The sequence below is a fragment of the Trachypithecus francoisi genome, unplaced genomic scaffold, assembly GCF_009764315.1.
Source record: "Trachypithecus francoisi isolate TF-2019V2 unplaced genomic scaffold, Tfra_2.0 Contig01579, whole genome shotgun sequence".
Classification (NCBI taxonomy): domain Eukaryota; kingdom Metazoa; phylum Chordata; class Mammalia; order Primates; family Cercopithecidae; genus Trachypithecus; species Trachypithecus francoisi.
In genome coordinates this window covers 32,095,857-32,123,705 of record NW_022681442.1, presented here as the reverse complement: position 1 = coordinate 32,123,705, position 27,849 = coordinate 32,095,857, and the positions used below count along the sequence as shown (strand labels likewise).

At 45.3% G+C, this 27,849-nt stretch overlaps 1 protein-coding gene and 1 pseudogene across 1 annotated transcript; both read left to right on the top strand.

Moving 5' to 3' along the window:
- Positions 1 to 23,498: 23,498 nt before the first annotated feature.
- LOC117069966 lies at positions 23,499 to 23,593 on the top strand (annotated as a pseudogene).
- A 1,451-nt stretch (positions 23,594 to 25,044) lies between these two features.
- LOC117064526 (survival of motor neuron-related-splicing factor 30-like) lies at positions 25,045 to 26,528 on the top strand. The gene is given in 1 exon segment (XM_033178612.1): positions 25,045 to 26,528. A coding segment is annotated over 1 exon segment (711 nt). The 5' UTR covers positions 25,045 to 25,242; the 3' UTR covers positions 25,954 to 26,528.
- Positions 26,529 to 27,849: the final 1,321 nt, after the last annotated feature.

Genomic DNA, 27,849 nt, shown 5'->3' with positions numbered 1-27,849 from the left:
GTGGCGCGATCTTGGCTCACTGCAAGCTCCGCCTCCCGGGTTCCCGCCATTCTCCCGCCTCAGCCTCCGAGTAGCTGGGACTACAGGCGCCCGCCACCGCGCCCGGCTAGTTTTTTGTATTTTTAGTAGAGACGGGGTTTCACCGTGTTAGCCAGGAGGGTCTCGATCTCCTGACCTCGTGATCCACCCGCCTCGGCCTCCCAAAGTGCTGGGATTACAGGCTTGAGCCACCGCGCCCGGCCGCATCTGTTTTTTTGTTTGTTTATTTGTTTGTTTTTTGAGACCGAGTTTTGCTCTTGTTGCCCAGGCCAGAATGCAATGGTACGATCTCGGCCTCCTGAAACCTCCGCCTCCTGGGTTCAAGTGATTCTTCTGCCTCGGCCTCCCAAGTAACTGGGATGACAGGCATGCACCACCATGCCCAGCTAATTTTGTACTTTTAGTAGAGATGGGGTTTCACCATGTTGGTCAGGCTGGTCTCGAACTCCTGACCTCAAGTGATCCACCCACCTCAGCCTCCCAAAGTGCTGGAATTGCAGGCATGAGCTGCCGCACCCAGCCTGGCATCTGTATTTTTAAATGTGCTTCTGTTGATTCTAACATGCTGCCAAGGCTGGGAATCCCTGCTCTAGGGCTGTGCTGTCCAATATGGCAGCTGCTAGCCACATGTGCCTATTTAAACTTAGATTAATTAGCTAGGTGCGGTGGCTCACACCTGTAATCCCAGCACTTTGGGAGGCCGAGGTGGGCGGATCACCTGAGGTAAGGAGTTCGAGACCAACCTGGCCAACATGGTGAAACCCCATCTCTACTAAAAATACAAATATCAGCCAGGAGTAGTGGCACGCGCCTGTAATCACAGTTACCTGGGAGGTTAAGTAACGAGAATCACTTGAACCTGGGAGGTGGAGGTTGCAGTGAGCCGAGATCGCTCCACTGCACTCCTGCCTGGGCGAAAAGAGTGAGACTCCATCTCAAAAATAAATAAATAAATACATAAATAAACTTTGATTATTTAAAATTAAAAATTCACTTCTTCAGTCACACTAGCTACACTTCAAGTACTCAAGAGCTGCAGACGAGTAGTGGTTGCTGTATTGGACAGTGCAGGTATGGAGCATTTCCATCATCATGGAAAATTCTATTGCCTCTCAAAGTGTGGTCCGTGGACCAGCAGCACCAGCAGCATTGGGAGCTGGTGAGAAATGCAAATCTCAGGCCCAGGCCCAACCCACAGAATCAGAATCTGAATTTTAATAAAATTGAACAAAATCTCTAGGGCTTTCATTATAGTTTGTGAAGCACCGCTGTAAAACATACATTCCATTCATTCATTCGACCAATTATTTATTAAATAACTGGTATGTGGCAGGTATACACAGGTGATGGAGAGTGATCAGGGAAAGCACAGCATGGTCTGTCATTCTAGTTGCAGGAAACAGACAGTAAGCAAGATAGAAAACTCATTTCAGAGTGAGAAAGTAAGACAAGGGGATGTGCTAGAGAGGCACTCCGGGCAGGGATGGCTGCTTTAAGCTGGGAAGCGGTGGTGATTGAGTGTCTCTCTGAAGAGGAGATGCTTGAGTGGAGCCTGAGTGACAAGGAGCTGGCCAAGGGAGGAAGTGGGCATGGTGTTTTCTGGCAGAGGTAGCAGTAAGTAAAAATGCCCTGAAACTTGGGAGGCTGAGGCAGGCAGATCACGAGGTCAAGAGTTCGAGACCAGCCTAGCCAATATGGTGAAACCCTGTCTCTACTAAAAATACAAAATTAGCCACGTGTGGTGGCGCGTGCCTGTAGTCCCAGCTACTCGGGAGACTGAGGCAGGAGAATCACTTAAACTTGGGAGGCGGAGGTTGTAGTGAGCCGAGGGTGCACCACTGTACTCTAACCTAGGGGACAGAGCAAGACTGTCTCTCAAAAGCAAAAAAAGAAGGCCCTGAAACAAGGTTGCTGGATTTAGCAAATAAAAATACAGAATGCTCAGTTATATTTAAATTTCAGCTAAACCATTAATATTTTTTAGTGCAAGAATATCCCAAATATTGCATGGGATATATTTATACTAAAAAAGATTTGTGGTTTAGTTGACATTCAAATTTAACTGACAAATCTGGGTAACATGGTGAAACCCTGTCTCTACAAAAGATACCAAAAAAATTAGCTGGGAGTGGTAGCGAGCCCTGTAGTCCCAGCTACTTGAGGAAGTGGGAAGATTGCTTGAGTCTAGGAGGCTGAGGCTGCGGTGAGATGTGATGGTGCCACTGCACTCCAGCCTGGGTAACAGAATGAGACCCTGTCTCAAAAAAGAAAGAAAGAAAGAAAGAAAACGAAATGTGTGGTTTTTTTTTTGAGACGGAGTGTCACTCTTGTTGCCCAGGCTGGAGTGCAATGGCGCAATCTCAGAATCACTCCCAGGTTCAAGTGATTCTCCTGCCTCACCCTCCCTAGTAGCTGGGATTACAGGCATACACCACCACGCCCAGCTAATTTTGTATTTTCAGTAGAGACGGGGGTTTCTCCATGTTTGTCAGGCTGGTCTCGAACTCCCGACCTCAAGTGATCCGCCTGCCTTGGCCTCCCAAAGTGCTGGGATTACAGGCGTGAGCCACCGCGCCCGGCCGAAAAGAAAAATTTAACTGTTTGTTCTGTATTTTATTGGGATCCTGCAAAAAGACCAAGTGGAGGAGTGGTGCTGGAGGGACACAAGGAGGAGCAGTGTCATGGGGATAGTCAGGAAACAGGGGTACCATGAGCGTAAAAGAGAGAGCAGGGCCCAAATCTTGGGCTACCGAAAAACAAGTTAGAAAAATAAAATAGTCTCCAAGGGAATGGACTGGCCGCTGTTGTTTCTTCCCCTTGATGAAATCATGGGCTTTACCTTCCTGCAACCCTATGGTTTCTGGGAAGGGCTTCTTGGAAGATGAACAATTGTCCAGGCTTGTTATGCCTGGGTGGTGCTTGGGGAGAGCGAGGACCACTGGTTGACCTGCTAAACATAGCGTGCGATATATATTGTTTGGTCTGAGCTTTTAAGTGCTCTTTCCCTGTTTGTTTGTTTAATTCCTGCGTTTTTGTATGTGATCTCCTATAAATCTTCCTCTCCTTAAGGACTATGTTTGACAACTTCATTTCCCCCCAACTGGAGACATTTCCCCTGCTAAGGGTCAAAAAGACTAATTATCCTAAACCGAGTATTGGAGACACCCTCAGGCTCACACATGACTGAGAAGTGCATGATCCCAGCCATATTAATAGAATGCAGCAAGAGCGTATCTGAGAACAGAGGCAGTGACGTCTTCAAAGCTCAACCGTATTCCTGTCGGAAAATAAACTCCTGACCCCTTTAACAATGCCTGTGTGGAACCGCACAGTGGAAGAGGCCACAAAAGGTATTCTGTTCAAACACTTGAGTTTATGCATGAAGAAACTGAGGCTCTGGGAGGATTATGATTTGCCTAAGGACCCAGAATTGATGATGGGACTGGGACCCGAGCTCGGAGTTCCTAACTCCCTGACCAGTGCTCTCTCCACCTTTGTTGGGTTTGGTAGGAGGAGGGTGAAGGAGAGGAATGAGTAGAGGAGGGGGGGACGGGTTACAAAACAGCTGACTCTCATAAGCTGCTTTAACACAAAGTACTTTCCTACTATTTCTCATTTAAGGTGGGTCTAATTTCCATTTTGCAAGTGGGGGACCTGGAGCTCGAGAGCGTAAGTGACTTGTCCAAGGTCACAATGTTCTTTAGTGGCAGAACAAGGAGTCAAGCCCAGATATTCGGGCTCCTTGGTTGAGAGCTGTCTTCACCATCACCTGGAAAAGATGGGGGAGGAGAGCGCAGCACGCTGGTTGCCAGTGTATCAGAGCTCCAGGGCAGGCAGGTGGAGAGAAATTTAGCCCGAGAAGTCAGGAGGAGGACCACCTGCCTGGAGCCATGCAGGGCACTTTCCATGCATAACCCCCTTTAATCATTGCCTCAAACTCATGAAGGTGAGGAGGAACTGAAGCTAGGAGAGGCTAAGCAGTCACCCGGCTAGTTAACAGCAGAGTTGTGGACCTGAATCCAGATCTGTCCAACTTGAGAGCCTCTGCAGATCTCCACTGGGGCTTTTCAGGTGAGTCAAAGTCTATAGGCCAAAACTGGGCATGAGGGAGGCACACACAACATTGCAAGGAAAGAGGACCTGGGAGACTTTCAGGCACAATGATCCTGGAGGTGCAGAGCCTCTTCCTCAACCTCCATCGGCTCTCTCCTCTGCAGTGAATGCAAATATTGCCCCCAAAGCATGAGCCAAATCCCCGCTTCTCGGCAGTCTGTAGATTTGCTTGGGGGCTGAACTAGGGCTCTCCCTGTGTTGCGGCTGGGTTCCGCCCTTAGCACTGCAGTGTTCTGCCCCTTGCTTTCCGGGCCACACCTAACAGGGCCTCCTTCCCCCGGAGCCCTACCCCACCCCTTCCAAAGACCACCAGCACGAGGCAGGAAACAGAGCTGGATTGTCTTGTTTTCATGCAAGAACTTGTCCGTGCCTCCCTCCCTCCCTCCCTCTCTCCCAATTTTTGTTTCCAAAATACTTGTGAGGTGTTTTCCCCACATGAGGGTCCCTGATTGACTATTGGTGGGGAAATTCCTACCAACACTCTTATCTTTTCTAGTCAGCCACCTCGTTTTTCTGATAGAGGCAGCATCATTGATAATATTACCGTTTCCTCCAGCACTTGACACATAGTAGGATCACAGTGAGTCTTTCTGCCCTGAGTTGACAGCACAAGAGAGGAAGAGGTGGAGTTATTCTGAGGGCCTGCCATGGCTAATGTTTCCCTTGTTCAGATGTCTTTTGTAGCTAACGAATCTTGTAAGGCCAGGTGTCTGGAACATTCCTCAGAAGGCTTCCCGTGAGGCAAGTTACTGGATGACCCTCTTGTACTTTGGGGGAATGCTGGCAATTGGTACAGCTGTGTCAGTAGCTTGGGGTTCCTGCGTGGTGAGTGGAGCCTGCAGCCCACCAGCCAGGGACACGTCACTTCTCCTCGCCCTCGGCAAGGCGCTGTGGCGGGTGAAAAACCAATGAAAATGTAAGTCCAAGGGAATATAAAAATGTAGTCAGAAAATATAATCAAAATTTCCTCCCAGCAGTAAAATGCTAACATGTGGGGAACGTGGATGAGGGGTATATGGGGATTTTTCGTACTGTTTTTACAAACTTTCTGTTCAACTGAAATTATTTCAAAATAAAATATTAGGTAGACAGAAAAACAAAATATGTTTTGTGACTGAGTGAGTGAGAACAGGAGAAACAGAGCAGATAGAGGTGGGAGTAGAGTAGTTAAGAGGGGGCTTAGGGTTGGGAGAGCTGGGCTCACATCCGGCTTTCCCACTTCAGAGCTGTCACACCTTGTGCGAATTCCTTAACCTTTCTTTTTTTTTTGAGACGGAGTCTCGCTCTGTCGCCCAGGCTGGAGTGCGATGGTGCAATCTCAGCTCACTGCGACGTTCGCCTCCGCATTCAAGCCATTCTCCTGCCTCAGCCTACCGAGTAGCTGGGATTACAGGCGCCCACTACCATGGCTAGGTAATTTTTTTTTTTTTGAGACGGAGTCTTGCTCAGTCGCCCAGGCTAGAGTGCGGTGGCGTGATCTCGGCTCACTGCAAGCTCTGTCTCCCGGGTTCATGCCATTCTCCTGTCTCAGCCTCCAGAGTAGCTGGGACTACAGGTGCCCACCACTACACCCGGCTAATTTTTTTTGTATTTTTGGTAGAGATGGGGTTTCACCGTTTTAGCCAGGATGGTCTCGATCTCCTGACCTCATGATCCACCCGCCTTGGCCTCCCAAAGTGCTGGGATTACAGGAGTGAGCCACCGCACCCAGCCTGGCTAGCTAATTTGTGTGTGTGTGTGTGTGTGTGTATTTTAGTAGAGACGGGGTTTTGCCATGTTGGCCAGGCTAGTCTTGAACTCCTGACCACAAGAGATCCACCCACCTCAGCCTCCCAGAGTGCTGGGATTACTGGCATGAACCCCTGTGCCTGGCCCCTTAACCTCTTTTACTTCCAGGTTCTTCATCTGAAAAATGGGAATGATAAAGGCCTATTAGGAGGTTAATGCAACAATGCATGTATACCTCTTTAGGACAAGCCCCGGTACATAGTAAGGGCTCCCAAATGGTGAGAAGAGGGCAAAAAGAGACACAGAAAGGACAAAGTCCACCCCTTATTCAATCCCTATGACTTCTTTGTCTTTGCCATTTAAGTCCCCAGATCCTATACCTCCTATACCAGGGACTCACCACGCTGCCATAACCAGTCCCTGGCTTTGGCCCTGTTGCCCTTATAAAATAGGCAGAGAAGAGTCCAGGGCTGCTGCCCATACAATGTTTCCCGACATTCTCAACTGGTTATCTTAAAGGGCCAGCAGGAAGGTGCTTATGAATACTTCTCAGCTTGTGACCTTGGGGCCACAGTCTTTCATTCATTCTTCAACATACCTTCATAGAGTGTGGGCCAGACACAGTACTTGGCATGGAAATATGGCATGGATTAGATTAGATACCAGTCACAATTAGCACTACCAAACCTACCCAACCTCTCTATGTGGCAAAGTTTTTTTAAATTAAGAGACAGGGTCTCACTCTGTCACCCAAGCTGGAGTGCAATGACTCAATCAGAGCTCACTGTAGCCTCAAGCTCGTGGGCTCAAGTGATCCTCCTGCCTCAGTCTCCCAAGCAGCTAGAAGTGTGGGTGCATACCACCATGCCTGGCTAATTTCTTTTTTCGATTTTTGGTAGAAATGGAGTCTCGCTGTGTTGCCCAGGCTGGTCTCAAACTCCTGATCTCAAACGATCCTCTTGCCTCAGCCTCCCAAAGCACTGGGATTATAGGCATGAGCCACTACACCTAGCCTGAATGTGGCAATTTTTTTATTCATTTGTTTTATAGAAAAACTGGAGTAACAATACAAAGCACAAATTGAGGAATGAAGAACTTCATCTTACCCTCTTTCATATTCACAAATCTTAACCCCTCACTTGTGAAAACTGTTTGACCTTAGATATTCTCATTAAAAATAAATTACTGTTTTTTCCCTTTAGACCCTCACATCAATATTATTTATTGAGAACTACTTCTGTTTTACACCCTATAGAGAAAGTCGAATATATTCCTCACAGATAAAACCTACAGTATAGCAAAAAATATAGCTGAACATACATTAAAGGAGGGACCTGAATGAGTTCCACATGGCATAATATCTAAGTGTAAGACAGTCTCAGAAAGGTGAACTTTGTGTGTATATGTGTATGTTATCAACAAAAAGACATTTATCAATTATTTTGTGTTTTATGAAAAATAATTTTTCATAAAAATTTATCATGAAAAACAATTTTTCATAAAGTGTAAAAATAAAAAAAGGAGTCCAGGCTCTGGACTTACAGCTCTCTCCTTTCCTATGTGTACCAGCCTGTAGAACTGGTATGAACATTAAAAGAGATAATAGATATAAATGAATTACCTCAATAAATGATAGACTGGTAGACACATACCCCCAAATCTATTCTCTTTTTTCTTTAAGTAATAGAACATTGATTCTTATTTTGGATATAGAAACTTTCTTGCAGCTAGGTGCAGCTGTGTGATGAGGCCATTGAGTCCTGAGCAAAAATATTGCACGGGACTTCCAGGAAATCTCCCTAAATGTAGAAGACACTCTATCATCCTTCTGCCTCTTATTGGTCTGGACTCTGGAAGTGGTGTCTGGTGCTCCAACTGCTCTTTCGGATCATGAAGAGGGGACCACAGCCTGTGGATGGCATTGCAGACAGTTAAAGAGCTTGGTTCTTGATGAGCAGGAAGCTACCATTCCAGCCCTGAATTTCCTGAGGATTTCTTTTCATAAAATATAATCTTTTTCTCATATTTAAGCCATTATTTTTCAGGTCTTAGTTTCTCAAAGTGAAGCTAATCACAACTAATATACTATAATTATTATTTTCCTCATTATTTTGTCAGCCCTGGCCCACAATCCTACTGTCTCACAGATCCCCTCTTTTCGCCATTAGAAGCAGCCTAAATGTCATCAATAACAAAGAACCTTGCCTTAGTTCTGATCTCTGTCACCAGTCCATCCATGCCCTTACTATAGTGCACCCACATCCTCCTGGCCCTGGTGACATGCATGGCACCCCTCTCTGCTTTCTCTCCTTTGTTTCCCCCTCTCTCTGCATTTCTGATTCCAAGTCTTTTTCTGCTTTCCCTGGCTGCTGTTTGCAGAATTCTCACACTGACTGGGTGGGATTGAACCACCCTGAAAGCAGAAAATTTGGACTAACTAGAAAGGAAGGAGGAGCTTTCCAGGTGGATGAAGAAAATAAGCAAAAGAGAACACAGATGGGGCATAATGTGGGGACTTAGAGGCAAGTCGCTGAAGATTTCTGTTGAGGGCAGCAGGAGATGAGATTGAACTGGAAAGCGGGTGAGCCTATTCCGGAGGGTCTTTAAGGCCTAGTAGAGGAGTTTGGACTTGAGGAATAGCCACTATGAGTTTCTGAGCAGGGGAGTGACATGAGGCAAGTGATGTTTCCAAAGGAATTCATCTGGCTGCCGGGTGCAAAACAGATTGAAGGCAGGAAGAGCCTAGAGACAGGGAGACCAATATAAATCTTCCACCCAGTAATCAGATGGTCAGACATTGTTAACAGACTTTGAAAGGGGCCTTGTGAAACAGCAAAAGTAAAATGCAATTATTTCAGCTAAGCAGCAGCTGCAGAAGAAGCCTTAAACAAAGTCTTGCCCCAGAACTTTTCACATGAAAGTAGCAAGCTTCCAAAGAATGAAAATTGGTTCAATCTTTTTGTAAAACAGTCTGACAACTGTGGATCAAGAGCCTTAAGAATGTTCACACCCTTTGACCCAGTAATTCCACTTGTGGGAATGCTAGGGAAAAAATCCAAACCAGGGAAAAGAAATAAAATGCATGGAGAACTTAATCACAACTTATCAAATAATTTGGAATTATTTGATAATAGCAAATAACCAGAAACAATCTAAATGTTCAGCGAAAGGGGGGTGTGGTGGCTCACACCTGTAATCCCAGGGAGGCCAAAGCGGGCGGATCACCTGAAGTCAGTAGTTCAAGACCAGCCTGGCCAAGATGATGAAACCCCATCTCTGCTAAAAATGCAAACATTAGCCAGGCATGGTGATGCGTGCCTATAGTCCCAGCTACTTGTGGGGCTGAGGCAGGAGAATCACTTGAAGCTGGCAGATGGAGCTTGCAATGAGTCAAGTTCATACCACTGCACTCCAGCCTGGGCGACAGAGCAAGACTATGTCTCAAAAAGAAAAATGAAAAAAAAAAAAAAGGTCAGCAAAAGGGAAAAGATTAAACAAACTCTGGATCTCGATTAACTCCATTGCCCAGCCATTAACTCAGAGGGGTAAGAAGACCAGACAGATGACGTGAAAGGGGTTCACAACATAATTGGAGGAAAGCAGGATGCAAAATGCATCTGGTGTGTTATCACACAGCAAACATCCGTGCAGGAACAAGACCGAAAAGTAATATTCTAAATTACTCTCCATCGTTTCATTAGACTATAGGAACTTTTCTCTTTTTTTTTTGAGGCGGAGTCTCGCTCTGTCGCCCAGGCTGGAGTGCAGTGGCCGGATCTCAGCTCACTGCAAGCTCCGCCTCCCGGGTTTACGCCATTCTCCTGCCTCAGCCTCCCGAGTAGCTGGGACTACAGGCGCCCGCCACCTCGCCCGGCTAGTTTTTGTATTTTTAGTAGAGACGGGGTTTCACCGTGTTCGCCAGGATGGTCTCGATCTCCTGACCTCGTGATCCGCCCGTCTCGGCCTCCCAAAGTGCTGGGATTACAGGCTTGAGCCACCGCGCCCGGCCTACTTTTCTCTTTTTAAAAATTAAAAATAAAAATTATTTTGATAGGCCAGGTGCAGTGGTTCATGCCTGTAATCCTGGCACTTTGGGAGGCTGAAGTGGGTAGGATTGCTTGAGCTCAGGAGTTCGAGACTAACCTGGGCAACGTGGAGAAACCCTGACTCTAGAAAAAATACAAAAATTAGCTGGGCCTGGTGGCACACACCTATAGTCCCAGCTATTTGGGAGGCTGAGATGTGAGGATCATTTGAAGTTGAGCGTTCGAGGCTACAGTGAGCTGTGATCACACCACTTCACTCCAGCCTGGGCAAAAGATTGAGCCTCCATCTAAAAAAAAAAAAAAAAAATTTTCCTCCAGGCCACAGATTGGTTGAGGTCAGGAGTTCAAGACCAGCCCCTGGGCAATATGGTGAAACCCCATCTCTATCCAAAATACAAAAGAATTAGTCAGGCATGGTGGCATATGCCTGTAGTCCCAGCTACTCGGGAAGCAGGAGGATCACTTGAGCCCAGGAGATGGAGGTTGGAGTGAGTCAAGATCACACCACTGTTCTGCTGCCTGGACAACAGAGTGAGACTCTGTCTCAAAAAAAAATTTTTTTTTTTTCTCCAATATACTTTTCATTACATGTATACTTGCAATTATAGGGAATGTCAAGGAGAATTCTTACTTTTCATTCTGTTCACTCTGAATTATTTTACATTTATAAGAATGTATTAAACAGGTACTACTTGTATATTTTAAAAAATAAATAATTTTTCAATGATAAAATATACTAATAAGGCCAGGCATAGTGGCTCACACTCGTAATCCCAGCACTATGGGAATGCAAGGTGAAAGGATCACTGGAGCCAAGGAGTTTAAGACCAGCCTGGGCAACAAGACAAAACCCTATCTCTATAAAAAATTTTTAAGGCCGGGCGCGGTGGCTCAAGCCTGTAATCCCAGCACTTTGGGAGGCCGAGACGGGCGGATCACGAGGTCAGGAGATCGAGACCATCCTGGCTAACACGGTGAAACCCCGTCTCTACTAAAATATACAAAAAATTAGCCGGGCGAGATGGCGGGTGCCTGTAGTCCCAGCTACTCGGGAGGCTGAGGCGAGAGAATGGCGTAAACCCGGGAGGCGGAGCTTGCAGTGAGCTGAGATCCGGCCACGGCACTCCAGCCTGGGCGACAGAGCGAGACTCCGTCTCAAAAAAAAAAAAAAAAAAAAAAATTTTTTTTAAAAATAGCCAGTTGTGGTGGCTATAGTCCAGCTATAGGCGTGTGCCACCATGCCTGACTAAGGAGGTTACTTAGGAGGCATACTACTCAGGAGGCGACTCAGGAGGCTGAGGCAGGAGGATTGACTAAGCCCGAGAGGCCGAGGCTGTAGTGAGCCATGATTGTACCATTGCACTCCAGCCTGGGCAAGAGAGCAAGACCCTATCTCAAAAAAAAAAAAAATACTAATAAATGTAGGAAACCATGAGACATGGTCATGCCATCACCAGCACAGGTGCTTACTATTTATCTTCTCTATGATGAGGTTTAAAAGAAAAAGATTTAGGCTTTGGAGCTTGTTGGGAGAGGGCTGAGTTTAATCCCACCTTAGCTGGGTAACCATAGCAAGATTATCTTTGCAGTAGGGAATGGTCACACATCCCTTGCATAATTTGGGGGAAATCAAGTGAGAGAATGATGAAAACCTCTTAACAGAGTGTTCTACACTTAAAAGACACACAGCAAACAGTGGCTGTAAATACAGATAGCTATTATTTTCTCAATTCTGTTTTCTGCCTCTTGCGGTGGATAACTGTGAGCTTGTGGAGCTGACTGTCCAAGGACAGAGGCCATCGAGACTTTTCCCCACTGTGAACCCACCAGGCAATTCCTGCTCCTTGATCTGGCCTAACGGTGCAGTTCCCTTTGCCAAGACCACACCTTGGCTATGGTGTACAAATGAACTGAGCGTAGAAGACAAAGTTTTTCTTTTTTTTCTTTTTCTTTTTTTTTTTGAGACGGAGTCTCACTGTGTCGCCCAGGCTGGAGTGCAGTGGCGGGATCTCAGCTCACTGCAAGCTCCGCCTCCCGGGTTTACACCATTCTCCTGCCTCAGCCTCCTGAGTAGCTGGGACTACAGGAGCCTGCCACCTCGCCCGGCTAGTTTTTTGTATTTTTTTAGTAGAGACGGGGTTTCACCGTGTTAGCCAGGATGGTCTCGATCTCCTGACCTCGTGATCCGCCCGTCTCGGCCTCCCAAAGTGCTGGGATTACAGGCTTGAGCCACCGTGCCCGGAACAAAGTTTGTTTTCAAAAGGAAATTTTATTCTCCGCATACCCAACTAGCATGTAATTAAGAATGGTTTTATGTTTTAGTCATTTAAGTTTGAACATAAAGTGGCCTTTGTTTACTTAACTCATTTTGTTTTACCTTCTTTGACCCCAGTTTTTACACAAGTCCCAGTTTACAACCCTGCTCAAAGCTGTAGAAGTCCCTTTGAAGGACAGTATGTGATTCTAAAGGGTCATTGAGATGAGAAGAGAGATGAGGATAGCTAAAAGACCACCTAGAGCAAAGCAAATTAATGTCAAGAATGATTTTGGGGTGTGCTAAATGGCACCACCAATGTTCACAACTTCCTGCTTAATAAAACTTTCACACTCAGCCGGATCTTTTTTTGTTTGTTTGTTTTTGACAGAGTCTTGCTCTGTTGCCCAGGCTGGAGTGCAGTGATGCAGTCTCGGCTCACTGCAACCTCCGCCTCTGAGGTTCAAGTGATTCTCCTGCCTCAGCCTCCCCTGTAGCTGGGATTACAGGCACCTGCCACCACACCCGGCTAATTTTTTGTCTTTTTAGTAGAGATGGGGTTTCACCATGTTGGCCAGGCTGGTCTTGAACTCCTGACCTTGTGATCTGCCCGTCTCCGGCTCCCAAAGTGCTGGGATTACAGGCGTGAGCCACCACGCCCGGCTCAGCCAGATTTTTCAAGTTTCTCAAGGAGTACTTAAGTGGGAACCCATTGAAAACCTTATTAAAGACCAGAGAGATGACATTTATTGGCTCTCTATGGCCTGCTCAGCCAGCAGTCTGTTGAGGGATACCTTGTATCAACTCCCTGGTATTCTCAGCATGCTGGGGAATGAGGCTCGGGGAGGGAAGAAAAGTCTTCGTCCTTCCCCACCCTGGATTTTACTTTTGAAGCAAGAACATGCCCAGTCTGCAAATAGAAACATGATGTGATGTCTGGACCGCAGATCCAAATGTCAGGGAAGATGAGACTGAGGGTGATGGTCAGATGGGCTAACATGGTGGGGTGGGGCCATGTTCTCTTTCCCTTGGGGCTGCTGCTGGCCCCTGTGGCCCCAGCAATTCCTTACTAACTCATGGTTTCAGTTTTTTCAGCCAGAGTGATGTTGTGACTTCAGTCAAAGGTAGGGCCCTGGCGTAGGTGCTGTTGTATTCACAGCACCACAGCTGCTAGATGTTTGGTGATAGTTTGATGAATAAATGAACCCCTGTATGCATGAACAAATGAATAAAATTCCTTTCCAGGTGGATGGGGTGGCTCATGCCTGTAATCCCAGCACTTTGGGAGGCTGAGGCAGGCGGATCACTTGAGGTCAGGAGTTCAAAATCAGCCCGGCCAACATGGTGAAACCCCATCTCTACAAAAAATACAAGAAAATAGCCAGGTGTGGTAGTTCATGCCTGTAGTCCCAGCTACTCGGGAGGCTGAGGCACAAGAATGGCTTGAACCCAGGAGGCAGAGGTTGCAGTGAGCTCAGATCGCGCCACTACATTCCAGCCTTGGTGACAGAGAAAAACCCTTTCTCCAAAAATAATATATATATAAAATAAAATAAATAAAATTCGGCCAGGCGCGGTGGCTCAAGCCTGTAATCCCAGCACTTTGGGAGGCCGAGACGGGCGGATCACGAGGTCAGGAGATCGAGACCATCCTGGCTAACACGGTGAAACCCCGTCTCTACTAAAAAAATACAAAAAATTAGCCGGGCGAGATGGCGGGCGCCTGTAGTCCCAGCTACTCAGGAGGCTGAGGCGAGAGAATGGCGTAAACCCGGGAGGCGGAGCTTGCAGTGAGCTGAGATCCGGCCACTGCACTCCAGCCTGGGCGACAGAGCGAGACTCCGTCTCAAAAAAATAAAAAATAAAAAAAAAAAATAAAATTCCTTTCGATGAACCCTCACATTCTGACCTGTTTCTCTCTTGACATGTCTTAGCTTCAGCTGGTATATGAAAAAATTATGGCTTCTCATTATATTTCAAATTGTCTTTCTTCATTGCTGACTTTTTTTTTGAGACAGAGTCTCACTCTGTTGCCCAGGCTGGAGTGCAATGGCACGATCTCAGCTCACTACAACCTCCGTCTCCCAGGTTCAAGCAATTCTCCTGCCTCAGCCTCCCAAGTAGGTGGGATTACAGGCGCCTGCCACCATGCCCAGCTAATTTTTTGTATTTTTAGTAGAAACAGGGTTTCACCATGTTCGCCAGGCTGGTTGTGAACTTCTGACCTCAGGTGATCCACCTGCCTCTGCCTCCCAAAGTGCTGGAATTACAGGCGTGAACCACCGTGCCCAGCCTTGCTAATTTTTAATAGTTATGACTTTAAAAGAAAAAAAAAACTAGAATATATTTAAATACAAATAAGACATCTGAATTATAACCAGGTGGAGCAGAACTGTCCAACGACCTGGAACCTCTGTGCTGACTGTATTGTGGTAAGAAAAAAAGTCTATATTCTGAAGACAAAGAGAGAAAGAAAGGAAGGAAGGGATGGAGGAAGGAGAAAAGGCAGGTGAGGAGAAAGAAGGATACAGAAAGAAAGGAGAGAGTTTGAGAAATAAACTGAGTTCTGGTTCTGTGTCTCTGACTTGGGCACTCATGGCTTTGTAACCTTGAGCCTCACTTTCCCTGTTGTAAATCAGAGGTTGGACTGAATCTGAAGTTCTCAGGCTTTCTGAGTGAATCAGAATCCCTGGGATGGGGAGCTACTAATTGTGCACATTCCTGAGTCCCTTTTGGACTTTGACCCTGTGCTGGGGCCCTGGGAATCTTCATGTTTAATAAGCCTCTTTTTATCTTCTCTTTTCTTTTCTTTCTTTCTTTCTTTTGATAACCGGGTCTTGCTCTGTTGCTCAGGCTAGAGTGCAGTGGCTTGCATGATCACAGCTCACTGCAGTCTCGAACTCTGGGGCCCAAGTGATCCTCCCACCTCAGCCTCCTGAGTAGCTGGGACTACAGGCATGTGCTACGGCAACGCCTCACTATTTTTATGTATTTTTTGTATTTTATGTTGCCCAGGCTAGTCTGGAACTCCTCAGCTCAAGTGATGTACTTGCCTCGGCCTCCCAAAGTACTGGGATTGCAGACATGAGCCTCTGTGCCCAGCCAACAAGCTTCTTCTTGACCCAGCTGCAGAAAAAGCCAGAGCTCACTCTGAGAAAACAGGAACAGATGGCCCAGAGAGGCTGTGGCTCTGACTCCTCAGGGATGAGACTTTTGATCTGGGAGTTAGACCATTTTCCCCAATTCTTGAAATAAGTGTAAACCATGTCGGGGGCCACTTTAGCTCTGATTTAGATGGGAATGACCCGTGACTAAGTACTGGAGGCAAGGGGAAGTGTATGTTAGCATCTTAGAAACTAGCACGCTCTCTCAAGATAGCCTTTGCCTTAGGTTATTAGAACTTGCTAAATGGGATGGGATTAATCCCTGGCTGTTCCTACCTATATGGAGGTGGATACAACAGTATTTCCTACCATCTGTGGGTGATTGGTGCTTTTTCTAGATATTTTCCCATGCATGATCTCATCTGAGCCTCAAGGGGTAGGCTATTACCTCATTTGACAGATGGGGAAACTGAGATGTGGAGGCTTCTTGCCAGAGTATTAGCAGCTCTTTATTGGCAAACAGGAAAAGAGTGCCTATCTCCTTTTTCCCAGTGTGCCATGTTGCAGATAACTACATATTTCTTTTCTTTTTCTTTCTTTCTTTTTTTTTGAGATGGAGTCTCGCTCTGTCACCCAGGCTGGAGTGCAGTGGCGCAATCTCAGCTCACTGCAAGCTCCACCTCCCAGGTTCACGCCATTCTCCTGCCTCAGCCTCCTGAGTAGCTGGGACTACAGGCGCCCGCCACCATGCCCAGTTAATTTTTTGTATATTTAGTAGAGATGGAGTTTCACCTTGTTAGCGAGGATGGTTTCGATCTCCTGACCTCATGATCCGCCCGCCTCGGCCTCCCAAAGTGCTGGGATTACAAGCGGGAGCCACCGCGCCCGGCCTATATTTCTTAAACTAGAGGACAGAGGAGTTATTAACAATAAGTTTCCAAAACTTCTTACTTTTCCAGAGCAATGATAAAGTTCCAGTGTAGACTGAGGTTACTACTCTAATGATATTAATGATAAAAATTATCAGAAGCCCTACAGGTACAATCCATGTAATCCAGCCTTATGGTGAGGGGGCACATGCATATATAATATATATTTACATACATGTGCTTTGGATAAATGATGAAAGAGGCTATACAGGGGCCGGGCGTGGTGGCTCATGCCTGTAATCCCAGCACTTTGGGAGGCCGAGACAGGCTGATCACGAGGTCAGGAGTTCGAGACCAGCCTAATCAACATGGTTAAACCCCATCTCTAAAAAAAAAAAATAAAAGTGTTAGCTGGGCGCAGTGGTGCATGCCTGTAGCTCCTTGGGAGGCGAAGGCAGGAGAATCACTTGAATCCGGGAAGTGAAGGTTGCAGTGAACCGACATTGTGCCACTGCACTCCTGCCTGGGCAACAGAGTGAGACTCCATTTCAGAAAAAAAGAAAAGAAAAGAGAATATACAAAATAATAACAGTGATTATAAGCAGTGGAACTACAGATTTTTATTTTCTTCTTTAGCTTTTTACATTTTGATTATATCCATTATAATTTCTATGTATCATTATTCCTTTTTTTTTTTTTTTGAGACAGAACCTTGCTCTGTCACCCAGGCTGGAGTCTGGAGCGCAGTGGCACAATCGCAGCTCACTGCAACCTCCGCTTCCCGTATTCAAATGATTCTCCTGCCCCAGCCTCCCGAGTAGCTGGGACTGCAGACATTCACCACTGTGCCCGGCTAATCTTTGTATTTTTAGTAGAAACAGGGTTTCAACATGTTGGCCAGGCTGGTCTCAAACCTCTGGCCTCAAGTGATTCACCCACCTCGGCCTCCCAAAGTGCTGGGATTACAGGTGTGAGCCACCACTCCCAACCTGGATTTGATTCTTAAACCAGCTGAGTAGATGTTATTTTATTATCCCCATTTAACAAAGGAAGTAACCCCTAAGTCACACCATACCTTTTATAAGAGTTGGACTTTGACACAAGCCCACATCTCCCAACTGCTTTGATATTTATTTCCATTCTGAGACCCCATGTTTATTTGCTTGTTTGAGTGAATGAGCGAGCTCTGAGCCTTCCCTCAACACACTCACACACCCCTGCAGTCCTGTACTCTTGTCCCCTTCCTTACTGTTTCCTCTGTGTGGCCTCTGCCAAGCACAACCCTGAACACTTACGTGGGAAGGAACCCAGGAGGGGGTCTTTACCCAGTACTCAGTCTTTGCAGTGCTGGGAGCAGCCTGCTGCCCCCACAGGGTGTGCGTCTGCAATTTCTTTCACTCTGCATTAGTCTATGAGACAGGCATTCTGGCACGCTGTTCCAGGAATCCCCGTGAAAGGCCTGAAGGGGTAGGGGGAAGCAGGTATTCATTGCAAAGCATGAGGTTGAGCTGCTCTTGCCACCTGGAGGGTGATCTGGGCTCAGCCCACTGCACTGCAACTGGACACCAGGCAGCAACTGGCAGGGAGCTCCTCAAAGAGCTGGTGACACTGATGCTGTGTCGTGCTCCTCAGAGGACATGACCCTGCCCTGCCCAGAGATTATAAATGGCTCTCCCGGGTATTGTTGGGTTTCTTTCCTTTCTACAATGAACTAACAGGCTCTGGACCACAGAACTATGGAGTATTTGAGTCATGGGAGGAGAGGAATACAGTGTTGGGCAAAGAGACTGGTGGGAAAAAGGGGGACCCGGGCATGTACCCGGGCTGATGGGTGTGTACTGTGGGACCTGGACCTGCCACATGACTCCTCTAGGCCTGCTTCCTTCCTTACCAAATGGCCATGAGCTTCACAATTTTAATGGCACCTACCTTGCAGCATTGTTTTAAGGCTTAAGTTGATTTACTTGCTCAACAAATTACTTAATAAGTGCCTATTGTGTTTCAGATCTTGTTCTCGGTGCTGGGGATAAAGCAGTGACCAAGACAGAAAAAGAGTCCCAGTCCTCATTTGGGGGAGATGGATGATAAACAAATAAACATAGAAAAAAACTTCGGACAGTGGTAAGTGCAATAAGAGAAATAAAGTGGAGTGAAAGGAATAGTAGGGTAGGAGAGGCTATTTTAGATAAGGAATTTGGGGAAGATCTCTCTGGGGAGATGAGACCGAAACCAAGACCAGGAAGAAGTGAGCGAATGAGCCAGACCAAGCTCAGTAGCTCACGCCTGTAATCCCAGCACTTTGGGAGACCAAGGCAGGAAGATCACTTAAGTCTCGGAGCTTGAGACCAGCCTGGGCAACATAAGACCTCATTTCTACAAAACATTTTTTTAAAAAGTAGCTGGGCATGATGTTTGCACCTGTAGTCCCAGCTACTTGGGAGGCTGAGGTAGGAGGATCACTTGAGCCAGGGCAGTTGAGGCTGCAGTGAGCTGTGATTTTGTCACTGTGCTCCAGCCTAGGTGACAAAGCAACACCCTTTCTCAAAAAATATGTATAGGCTGGCCGCGGTGGCTCACGCCTATAATCCCAGCACTTTGGGAGGCCAAAGCAGGTGGATCATGAGGTCAGGAGTTTGAGACCAGCCTGACCAACATGCTGAAACCCGTCTCTACTAAAAATACAAAAATTAGCCAGGCGTGGTGGCACACACCTGTAATCCCAGCTACTCAGGAGGCTGAGGCAGGAGAATTGCTTGAACCCAACAGGCGGAGGCTGCAGTGAGCTCAGATCAGGCCACTACACTCCAGCCTGGGTGACAGAGCGAGACTGTCTCAAAAAAAAAAAAAAAAAAAGTATAAATAGACCAGGTGCAGTGGCTCTTGCCTGTAATCTCAGCACTTTAGGAGGCGGGTGGATCACTCAAGGTCAGGAGTTCGAGACTAGCCTGCCCAACATGGCGAAATCCTGTCTCTACAAAGAATACAAAAATTAGCCAGACGTGGTGGTGTGCACCCATAGTCCCAGCTATTCAGGGGGCTGAGGTATGAGAACTGCTTGAACCCGGGAGGTGGAGGTTGCAGTGAGCCAAGATCGTGCCACTGCACTCCAGCCTGGGCAACAGAGCGAGACCCTGTCTCAAAAAATATATCTATCTAAAAATAAAATACATAAAAGATAGAGTGAGCCAGGTGGTATCTGGGGAAAATCGTTCCTCATGTTCCTCGCAGAGGGAACAGCAAGTGCAGCAGGATGGGATCACATGACACAATGGATATGACAGCCCTGGGCTGTCATGTAAACACAAGGACCCTCCAAGCCGGCCACTCCTCACTGGCTTCCTGACGCTCTGACCGCTAGCAAAGAAGTGACCAATCACAGAAACCTAAGTATTACACTTTACATTTCCAAAGGTCCTGGGTCGCCTCCCACGAGCACCGCTCCAGGAACAGGCAGAAAGAGAATGGAAGCAACTTTCCTCATGCCTCTATTAGAGCACTTACGTCTCATGATCTCTTTACAAATCAGTCTCACCCCTGGCACATGGGCTTCTGCAGGCGGGACTGCTTCTCACTTCTTAGGGACCCTGCGGGGCACTGGCGAGCCACACTCCCTTTGGAATCCTGGGTTGGAACGCTGGTTCTGTCATGTTCTTGCTGGATGAGTTCAGTCCTGTTTTTTGCCTTTCTGAGTCTCAGCTTCCTCATCTGTAAGATGGGGGCATTTTTATAGCTAACTCCCAGGGCTGTTTTGAGAATCAATGGGGCCCAGCATATTGTAAGTGCAAAAGTGTAGGTTATTTATTGTCATTGCTCACATTCTGAATGCCTGACAGTAAGTGCTCAAAAAATTTGGTAGAATAGAACTCAAGAGTAAGAAAATCCTCCAGGAAGAATTTCGTGTTTAGAGCTGCTGCTATTTTGAGGGGATGTGCTTACCCTGCAAGGACCCAGGGAAGGATGTAGTCATCCGTGTGAGAACACCTGTGAGACATGACATTGACCCAAGTCCCTAATCTGATTCCTTGCTCCAGAGCCTGTTTTGATGTCCTGTTCTTAGGTAGAAGCCTTGTCAAGCCATTAATGTGATATGAACAGATACAGTGTCTGACCTTCGCTGGAAGCTAAGAAGCAGCGTTCATTCCTCCCGTATCCTTGGCTGCCTTCCGGCTCCCACTAGCCTCCTCTGGAGCCATGTATGGGCCTTGCACTCACCCCACCCCACCCCAGCACTGTGTTGTAGCCACCTCTGAGATTTGTGGAAAGTAGTCTTAGAATAAAGTGAGCTGGGCAGAAGATAAAGCAGGAATATCAGGATTTAGCCTTAAGTTCTCACATCCTGGAGGTGAGACTTGCAAGAACCATCTTGGCCACGTAAAGTGTGGGTTGGAAAAATGGAAAGCAGCAGCTCATCATCCTGGATAAGGGAAGATTTGAAGAAAAGGGAAAGAAGCCCTTGGTGCTTGGATTCTGACAGTAGGCTGATGGCTGGAGGTGGCTGGGCAGTGGAAGCGGATTCCCAGCAGCTGGCAGGAGTATGTGGCAGACAAGGCTGAGGAAGACGTCTCCCCGGGGATAGCCTCCTTGCTTGCTCAGATTCCAAGTGACCATCAGCATTTTGTTTGCTTTCCTGAGACCCAGCCCTGGCATGAAGAAATAATGTGACCTTCAGACCCTCAACAAGCTGAATTACTAACCTTTGGTAAATCAATGCCAGGAATTGAGAGTGTTTAGCTCAAGTGAGCAGCAGACCTAGGCCAAAATGGCGTTACAAAAACATGGAGGTCACTGTTAACACTGTGCACGTGAAGTCAAAGTGGAAGTAAGCTATTAAGATCTTAGTATGAGTCCAAAAGGGCCTGCTGACAGTCCTTGGCTATATGACTGTGAGCAAGTGCCTTAACCTTTCTCAACATCACTTTTCTCATCTGTAAAACAGGAATAAGAATTCCTGCCACATTTGACTCATAGTGTTCTCATGAGACTCACATTTGAGCAAATTTAGAACACACGGTATCAAGTGATCGTGCATGGCTTCCTTTATGTTTCCCGCGAGGGTGGTGGTGAGGCTCACCTGAGCAGCTACTCACAAAGATCAGAGCATAATAGATGTGCAAGAATTAGAATTCAGTTGTTGCTTGTAAAAATGCTACATGTGAAAATGCAATATAAGTGCACAGAATATTATAAAGTGTAAATTCTTACTTTCATCTTTCATTCATCTGTTAGCAGATAGAATTAATATGCGGTCCCACAGTCACCTGTCCAGCCAGGTAAATTTTTCCATCCCTGGTCCCAGGGGACCTCAGTGACTCCTTGCCATCCTTCTTACTCCTCAAGCCAGCCCCACACACGGTCTCTTCCTCAAACACTGTTTTTACCACATTGTTCCTCCTGAAGAACAATGCTTCTTACAGGCACAGGACTCCAGCCCCCTCCAAATTGTTCTTCGAAGCAAAACCTCCCTTTTCTGCTCTCAGGGTCAAGCCGCCTCTTCTCCATACCTCTGCTTCTTCCTTGAGTCATCACAGCCAGATGGAATGCCCTTGTCTCACCTCTCTTTTTTTCAGGCTCAACTCTTCTTCAAAATTCATACCCCTCCTTCCTCTGGGAGCTTCCTCTGATTTACCCCACCCACAGATCACTCAGCTAGTGTGGGCTCGGTTTGTGTTGTACAATTTGACTTTTGCTCACACTTGATTTTCTAAACATTCTTTCAGCCCCGTGGCAGGGACTGCGTCTTCTTCTGTCTTTGCCTGTGCTTAGTGGAACGTACTGTTTAAAGGATACAATCCAGGGAGAATAGTCCTTGACCAAGAGTCCCTCACCTTATTGTTTGCCTTCCTAGGCCCCTCTCTAGCAGCGGAAGCTCCCCGGGGAGCAGTGCCATCCTTCAATGAAACATCTTGTTTTAGATGTCAGCAGGGGTCCCTACCTCCCACCATACCCAGGGAAAGCTTTCAATTAGTGCCTGCAGGGGACTAATTCTTCATGACTCCCGGCTTTTCTATTCAGGTATAGTTGCTCTTGTTCTCCAATTTGGCAGGGGCCTTGCAGCCAAAAGAAACCTGTGTAGGGAGTAAATCAGAGCATTGGGTCTGCAACAAACTGGGGTTTTTCTTCTAGTTTCTTTTTCTTTTTCTTTCTTTCTTTTTCTTTTTTTTTGAGACAGAGTCTCGCTCTATTGCCCAGCCTGGAGTGCAGTGGCATGATCTCAGCTCACTGCAACCTCTGCCTCCCGGGTTCAAGAGATTCTCCTGCCTCAGCCTCCCAAGTAGCTGGGATTACAGGTGCACACCACCACGCCTGGCTAATTTTTGTATTTTTAGTAGGGACAGAGTTTCACTACATTGGTCAGGCTGGTCTCAAACTCCCGACCTCAGGGGCTCCGCCCACCTCAGCCTCCCAAAGTGCTGGGATTACAGGTGTGAGCCACCACGTGCCCAGCCTAGTTTATTTTTCTTTTCTTTTCTTTTCTTTCTTTTTCTTTTTTTCTTGCTCTGTGCCCTAGGTGGTGGCATGATCTCAGCTCACTGCAACTCCGCCTCTGAGGTTCAAGCAATTCGCTGCCTCAGCCTCCTCAGTAGCTGGAATTACAGGCACCCACCACCACACCCAGCTAAATTTTTTGCGTTTTTAGTAGAGAAAGGTCTTGGCTAAGCTTGTCTTGAACTCCTGACATTGTGATCCACCTGCCTCGGCCTCCCAAAATGCTGGGATTACAGGTGTAAGACACCGTGCCCAGCCTAGTTTATTTTTCTATGTACACCTATAGACAGATGCCCAGGCTGTGTCCCCACCATGGTGTGATTCTAGGCATGCCCTGGGAGGCCCAGAATCTAAGATGTCTGAGCTGATGTCACTGGTGGGGAAATGCTTAGAAAGAAAGAGCAATCCTGAGTTGACTTCAAGGTACAGATTTGCTCCCACATTTCTCTTTTGTTTTCCTTTGGTGTCTGTTCCCTCTGCGTTTATGTTTATGCTCAGCAGTGGAGATATAAGATAAAGAAGATCCTGTCTGTCCTGAGAGACTCACAGTCTGGCAGAACTTCCTACCCCACTAGTGGGAAGCCTCTTAGAGGTCCCTGGATTCCTGCTCTTCTCTATTGCTCTCCTAAATTGTGAGGTTAAAGACCATTTTAAGGATCTTATGAAGTTATGGATTCTCTCCCCTTCCTCCAAATGCAGACATATTCACTATTTTGCATAAAACTCCCGTGGGTTTACAGACCCGGTGAAGCCCATCCACAAAATCCACAAGCTCCATTACAAAAAAAAAAAAACAAAAACCCAACAAGGATGAGAAGGGGGAAGAAACTTAAAATGGAATACAAATAGACACAAATGCATCCTTTTGTAGCTCATCATCTTGATGACTGGGTTTTCACACACATGTGAGATGTGCCTCCTGCAAACCCTAAGACATCAGCGCGTTACCTGACATGGAAAAAAGAAATGAACTTAGCTCTATTTTAATTAACTCTATTTCAAACAAATAATATTAAGATGCTGAAGGGAGGATAAAACCAAACAAACAAGCCCAACAAATATTTAATTCTAGTTATAAGGATTTTTTTCTGTAGTGATATTGGTTAGTGGTTCTGAAATACCTTTTGTGTGCTGTAGAGTTGGGCAAATGAGTAAATGTACTGAGGATATTGGAAGCTAGTTCTTGCTGTTGGAGAGAGTTGTAAATATGGAGAAAGGGAGGACTAAAATGAATCTTGTGGTGTTGAGTTGGAACTGGAGGTATCTATATGAATCCATGATTTTGTGTGTGTGTGTGTGTGTGTGTGTGTGTGTGTGTGTGTGTATACAGATGTAGAAATTAAGATATGTATATTTCTTAGCTCTGTGGGCTAAAGGGCTTAGAAGTAGACACTATGGTAGCATTGAGTACACCTGGCACTCGAATCTTGGTTTCTAAATACCATTTTGTACTGAAAAAAAACAAAACAAAACTAGGGCTCCTTGGAGAAATGGCTAATTCTAGGGCTGAGAGGGGGAAAGTACAAGATAAGCTTAGAATATCATGTTGTGCCAGAAAGCAAGGAAGTGCTTTTTAAAAAATGGAGATATGAAAAAAGAACACAGGAATCAGAAGGGACCCCCATTGGCCAAATCTGGGACTATTTGAACATCAGAATAAATAATGGTAATTCTTTATTATCATTACAGTGGTATTATACGACAATATTACAGTGTTAATATCACTATAGAATAGCCATAGAATAAAATAATCTATGAGTTCATACAAATATAAATAAATAAAGGAGAAAGGATAGCTCTCTCTTATAGTAGAAATGATGGAGTCAGAATATCATCTTTGTGCAACCATGATTTAGACAAGAATTATCAATGGATGCTAAAACTAGTGGGTAGAAGTTTGATAAAGAAGAGTATATGTACAAAGATTCTGAGCACCTCCATGAAAATAACTTGTTGATTATAAAGGGAAAATTAGTAACTCCACGGTGAGTTAATCTGATGAACACAACCATAACCATTTAACCACAGTTAACAATACCAATAAAGAGATGCACTGACCTCACTGCCTTGAAAAGGACTCCATATCATTTCTATGGTACACCTGCCAAAACTATATAACCTTAACCTAATTATGAGGCAGCATCAAACAAACCAAACTGAAGGGCATTCTACATAACAACTGGCCTGTAATCTAAAAACAAAACAAAACAAAAAAATCAAATTCATGAAAGGCAAGGGAAGGCTGAGAACCTGATCTAGCTGAAAGAAGACTTAAGAGATATGAACAGTAAATGCAAAGTGTGATCATTAATTGGATGCTGGATCAGAAAAAAAAAAACAGCTATGAAGGACATTATTGGAGCAATTGGTGAAATTTAAATATAAACTATAGCTCAGATAAGCATTTTGTATCAGTGTTACAAATTCCCTGATTTCCATACATGTGTTGGGGTTACGTAAGAGAAAATCCTGCCTTTTCAGACCAAGTCGCCTTGTTGTTGTCGCGGAGATTTTCCTGCTACTGCTGCTGCTGCCACCGCCACTACCACTAGGCTCATTTGCCCCAACCCCTTCCCACCGCCCCGCCCCCAGCCCCACACAAGATGTCAGAGGATTTAGCAAAGCAGCTGGCAAGCTACAAAGCTCAGCTCCAGCAAGTTGAAGCTGCATTATCTGGAAATGGAGAAAATGAAGATTTGCTAAAATTGAAGAAAGATTTACAAGAAGTTATAGAACTAACCAAAGACCTGTCAACTCAACCTTCTGAGATGCTTGCAAGTTCAGACAGTTTTGCTTCTACTCAACCTACTCATTCATGGAAAGTAGGAGACAAGTGTATGGCAATCTGAAGTCAAGATGGATAGTGTTATGAAGTGGAGATTGAAGAGATAGATGAAGAAAATGGCACTGCTGCAATCACTTTTGCTGGTTATGGCAATGCTGAAGTGACTTCACTGTTGAACCTCAAGCCTGTAGAAGAAGGAAGGAAGGCAAAGGAGGACAGTGGTAACAAACCCATATCAAAAAAAGAAATGATTGCCCAGCAGCATGAATATAAAAAGAAGAAGGCTTTGAAAAAAGCTCAGAGAATAAAAGAATTTGAGCAGGAAAGAGAGGACCAGAAAGTGAAATGGCAACAATTCAACAACAGAGCCTATTCCAAAAGCAAAAAAGGCCAGGTAAAGAGGAGTATTTTTGCTTCTGAGAGTGTGACTGGCAAAGTTGGAGTAGGAACTTGTGGAATTGCCGATAAAACTATGACACAATATCAAGATACCTCTACATATAATGTCAGACATTTGATGCCTCAATAATCAGAAAAACTGTTGGATTTTATCTCTGCAGGGCTTTGCATTTACCTTTTTATCTTTATATTTTTCTAAAGGTAAATTATTTGTTAGATGAGTAAGCAAGATACCATTGTCGTCATTGGTTGACTTCACTAGAATGAAACATGAAGAAATTGCATTTGATAACTGCTATTTGTTTAACTTTTCTCGTTATCAGTACCACAGTTCCCTCAAAGTTTGTTGAATAAAGTGACTTTTGTAGATGCTGTTTCATACAGCACTTAGATGAATTATTGATCTTCCTAATATCAGGCGCCTACTTAACCTATGGTGTGTACTTTTTGTAAGCTGTAACTTGAAACTTTCAGATGCTTTGAACTTGACACATACTCTAGCAATTCATTGGAACACCAAAGCAAAGACACCAACCTGCTAAAGAGATCCTTTCATTTTTCTTATTTTCAACTTTAAAACTTGGCTGTTGTTCAGTTAAGCCTAAAGGTAGGTTAACTTGTAAATGGCAAAGTTTGTTTTGAGGTTTTTCCTCAAAAACTTGTTTCCTAGGCCTATTAGGCCATCTCTAAAATTGATCTGTTTTATTTTTTTTTTTATTTTTTTTTATTTTTTATTTTTTTTGAGACGGAGTCTCGCTCTGTCGCCCAGGCTGGAGTGCAGTGGCTGGATCCTGGCTCACCGCAAGCTCCGTCTCCTGGGTTCACGCCATTCTCCTGCCTCAGCCTCCCAAGTAGCTGGGACTACAGGCACCCGCCACCTCGCCTGGCTAGTTTTTTTTATGTTTTAGTAGAGACGGGGTTTCACCGTGTTAGCCAGGATGGTCTCGATCTCCTGACCTCGTGATCCGCCCGCCTCGGCCTCCCAAAGTGCTGGGATTACAGGCTTGAGCCACCGCGCCCGGCCTGATCTGTTTTATTTTTATGTACTCTTAGTTTTATGTAAGAAACCTTAGAATGAGCTCCCTTTTCTAAGGTGTTTTTGTGCTTTGTATGTTTGCCTTTTTCCTGTTTTTTGTTTTTTTCATTTACGGCAGTGGTACCATGTTTTGGATGTGTAATGTTTATATGGGAGAACAAAAAGCTGATGTATAGCCCTGTATACAGCATAGATACTATTTTTGTAAAAACACAAGGCTAAATTAATGAACAAGAGTACTGAATGTTTCGTCATTAAAAAATTCTTGTATTTCTTGTGCATTAATCTGACCATAATTTACCTGTATATTATGTTCATTTAGCTGTTTGTAATTTTTGTTAATTAGATCAAGTTGTCTGCATTTGTTGGTGTAAGTGAACATCACAATTATCCTGAGTTGAGTTTAAGCCAGATACATGCATAGAAAAGGGTCTTCCTATTAATGGAAGAAGGTAATTTTTAGGATGTGTATTATTTCAGTTTTGTATGTTTAACTTTTATTAAATAAAGTGTTTTTAAAATAAAAAAATCCTTGTTCTTAGGAAATACTGACATATTTATGGATAAAGGGGGCATAAATAGTTCAGAAAAAAATATGTGTATGCACATATATGGATTGATAGAAAGACAATAGATCCAATGGGGCAAAATTATAGCAATTAGTGAATCTGGTAAAGAATATACTGTTTCTGCAACTTTTCTGTAAAAGTGTGAAATTATATAAAAATTAAAAAGTAGATAAAAACAGTATTTGCTGTAAGCTGGAAGTCTTTTTTTTGGAGACAGAGTCTTGCTGTGTCATGTATGCTGGAGTGCAGTGGTGCAACCTAGGCTTACTGCAACCTCCCAGGGTCAAGAGATTCTCATGCCTCAGCCTCCTGAGTAGCTGGGACTACAGGCATGTGCCACCACACCCGGCTAATTTTTGTATTTTAGTGGAGAAGGGGCTTTACTATGTTGGCCAGGCTGGTCTCAAACTTCTGACCTCAG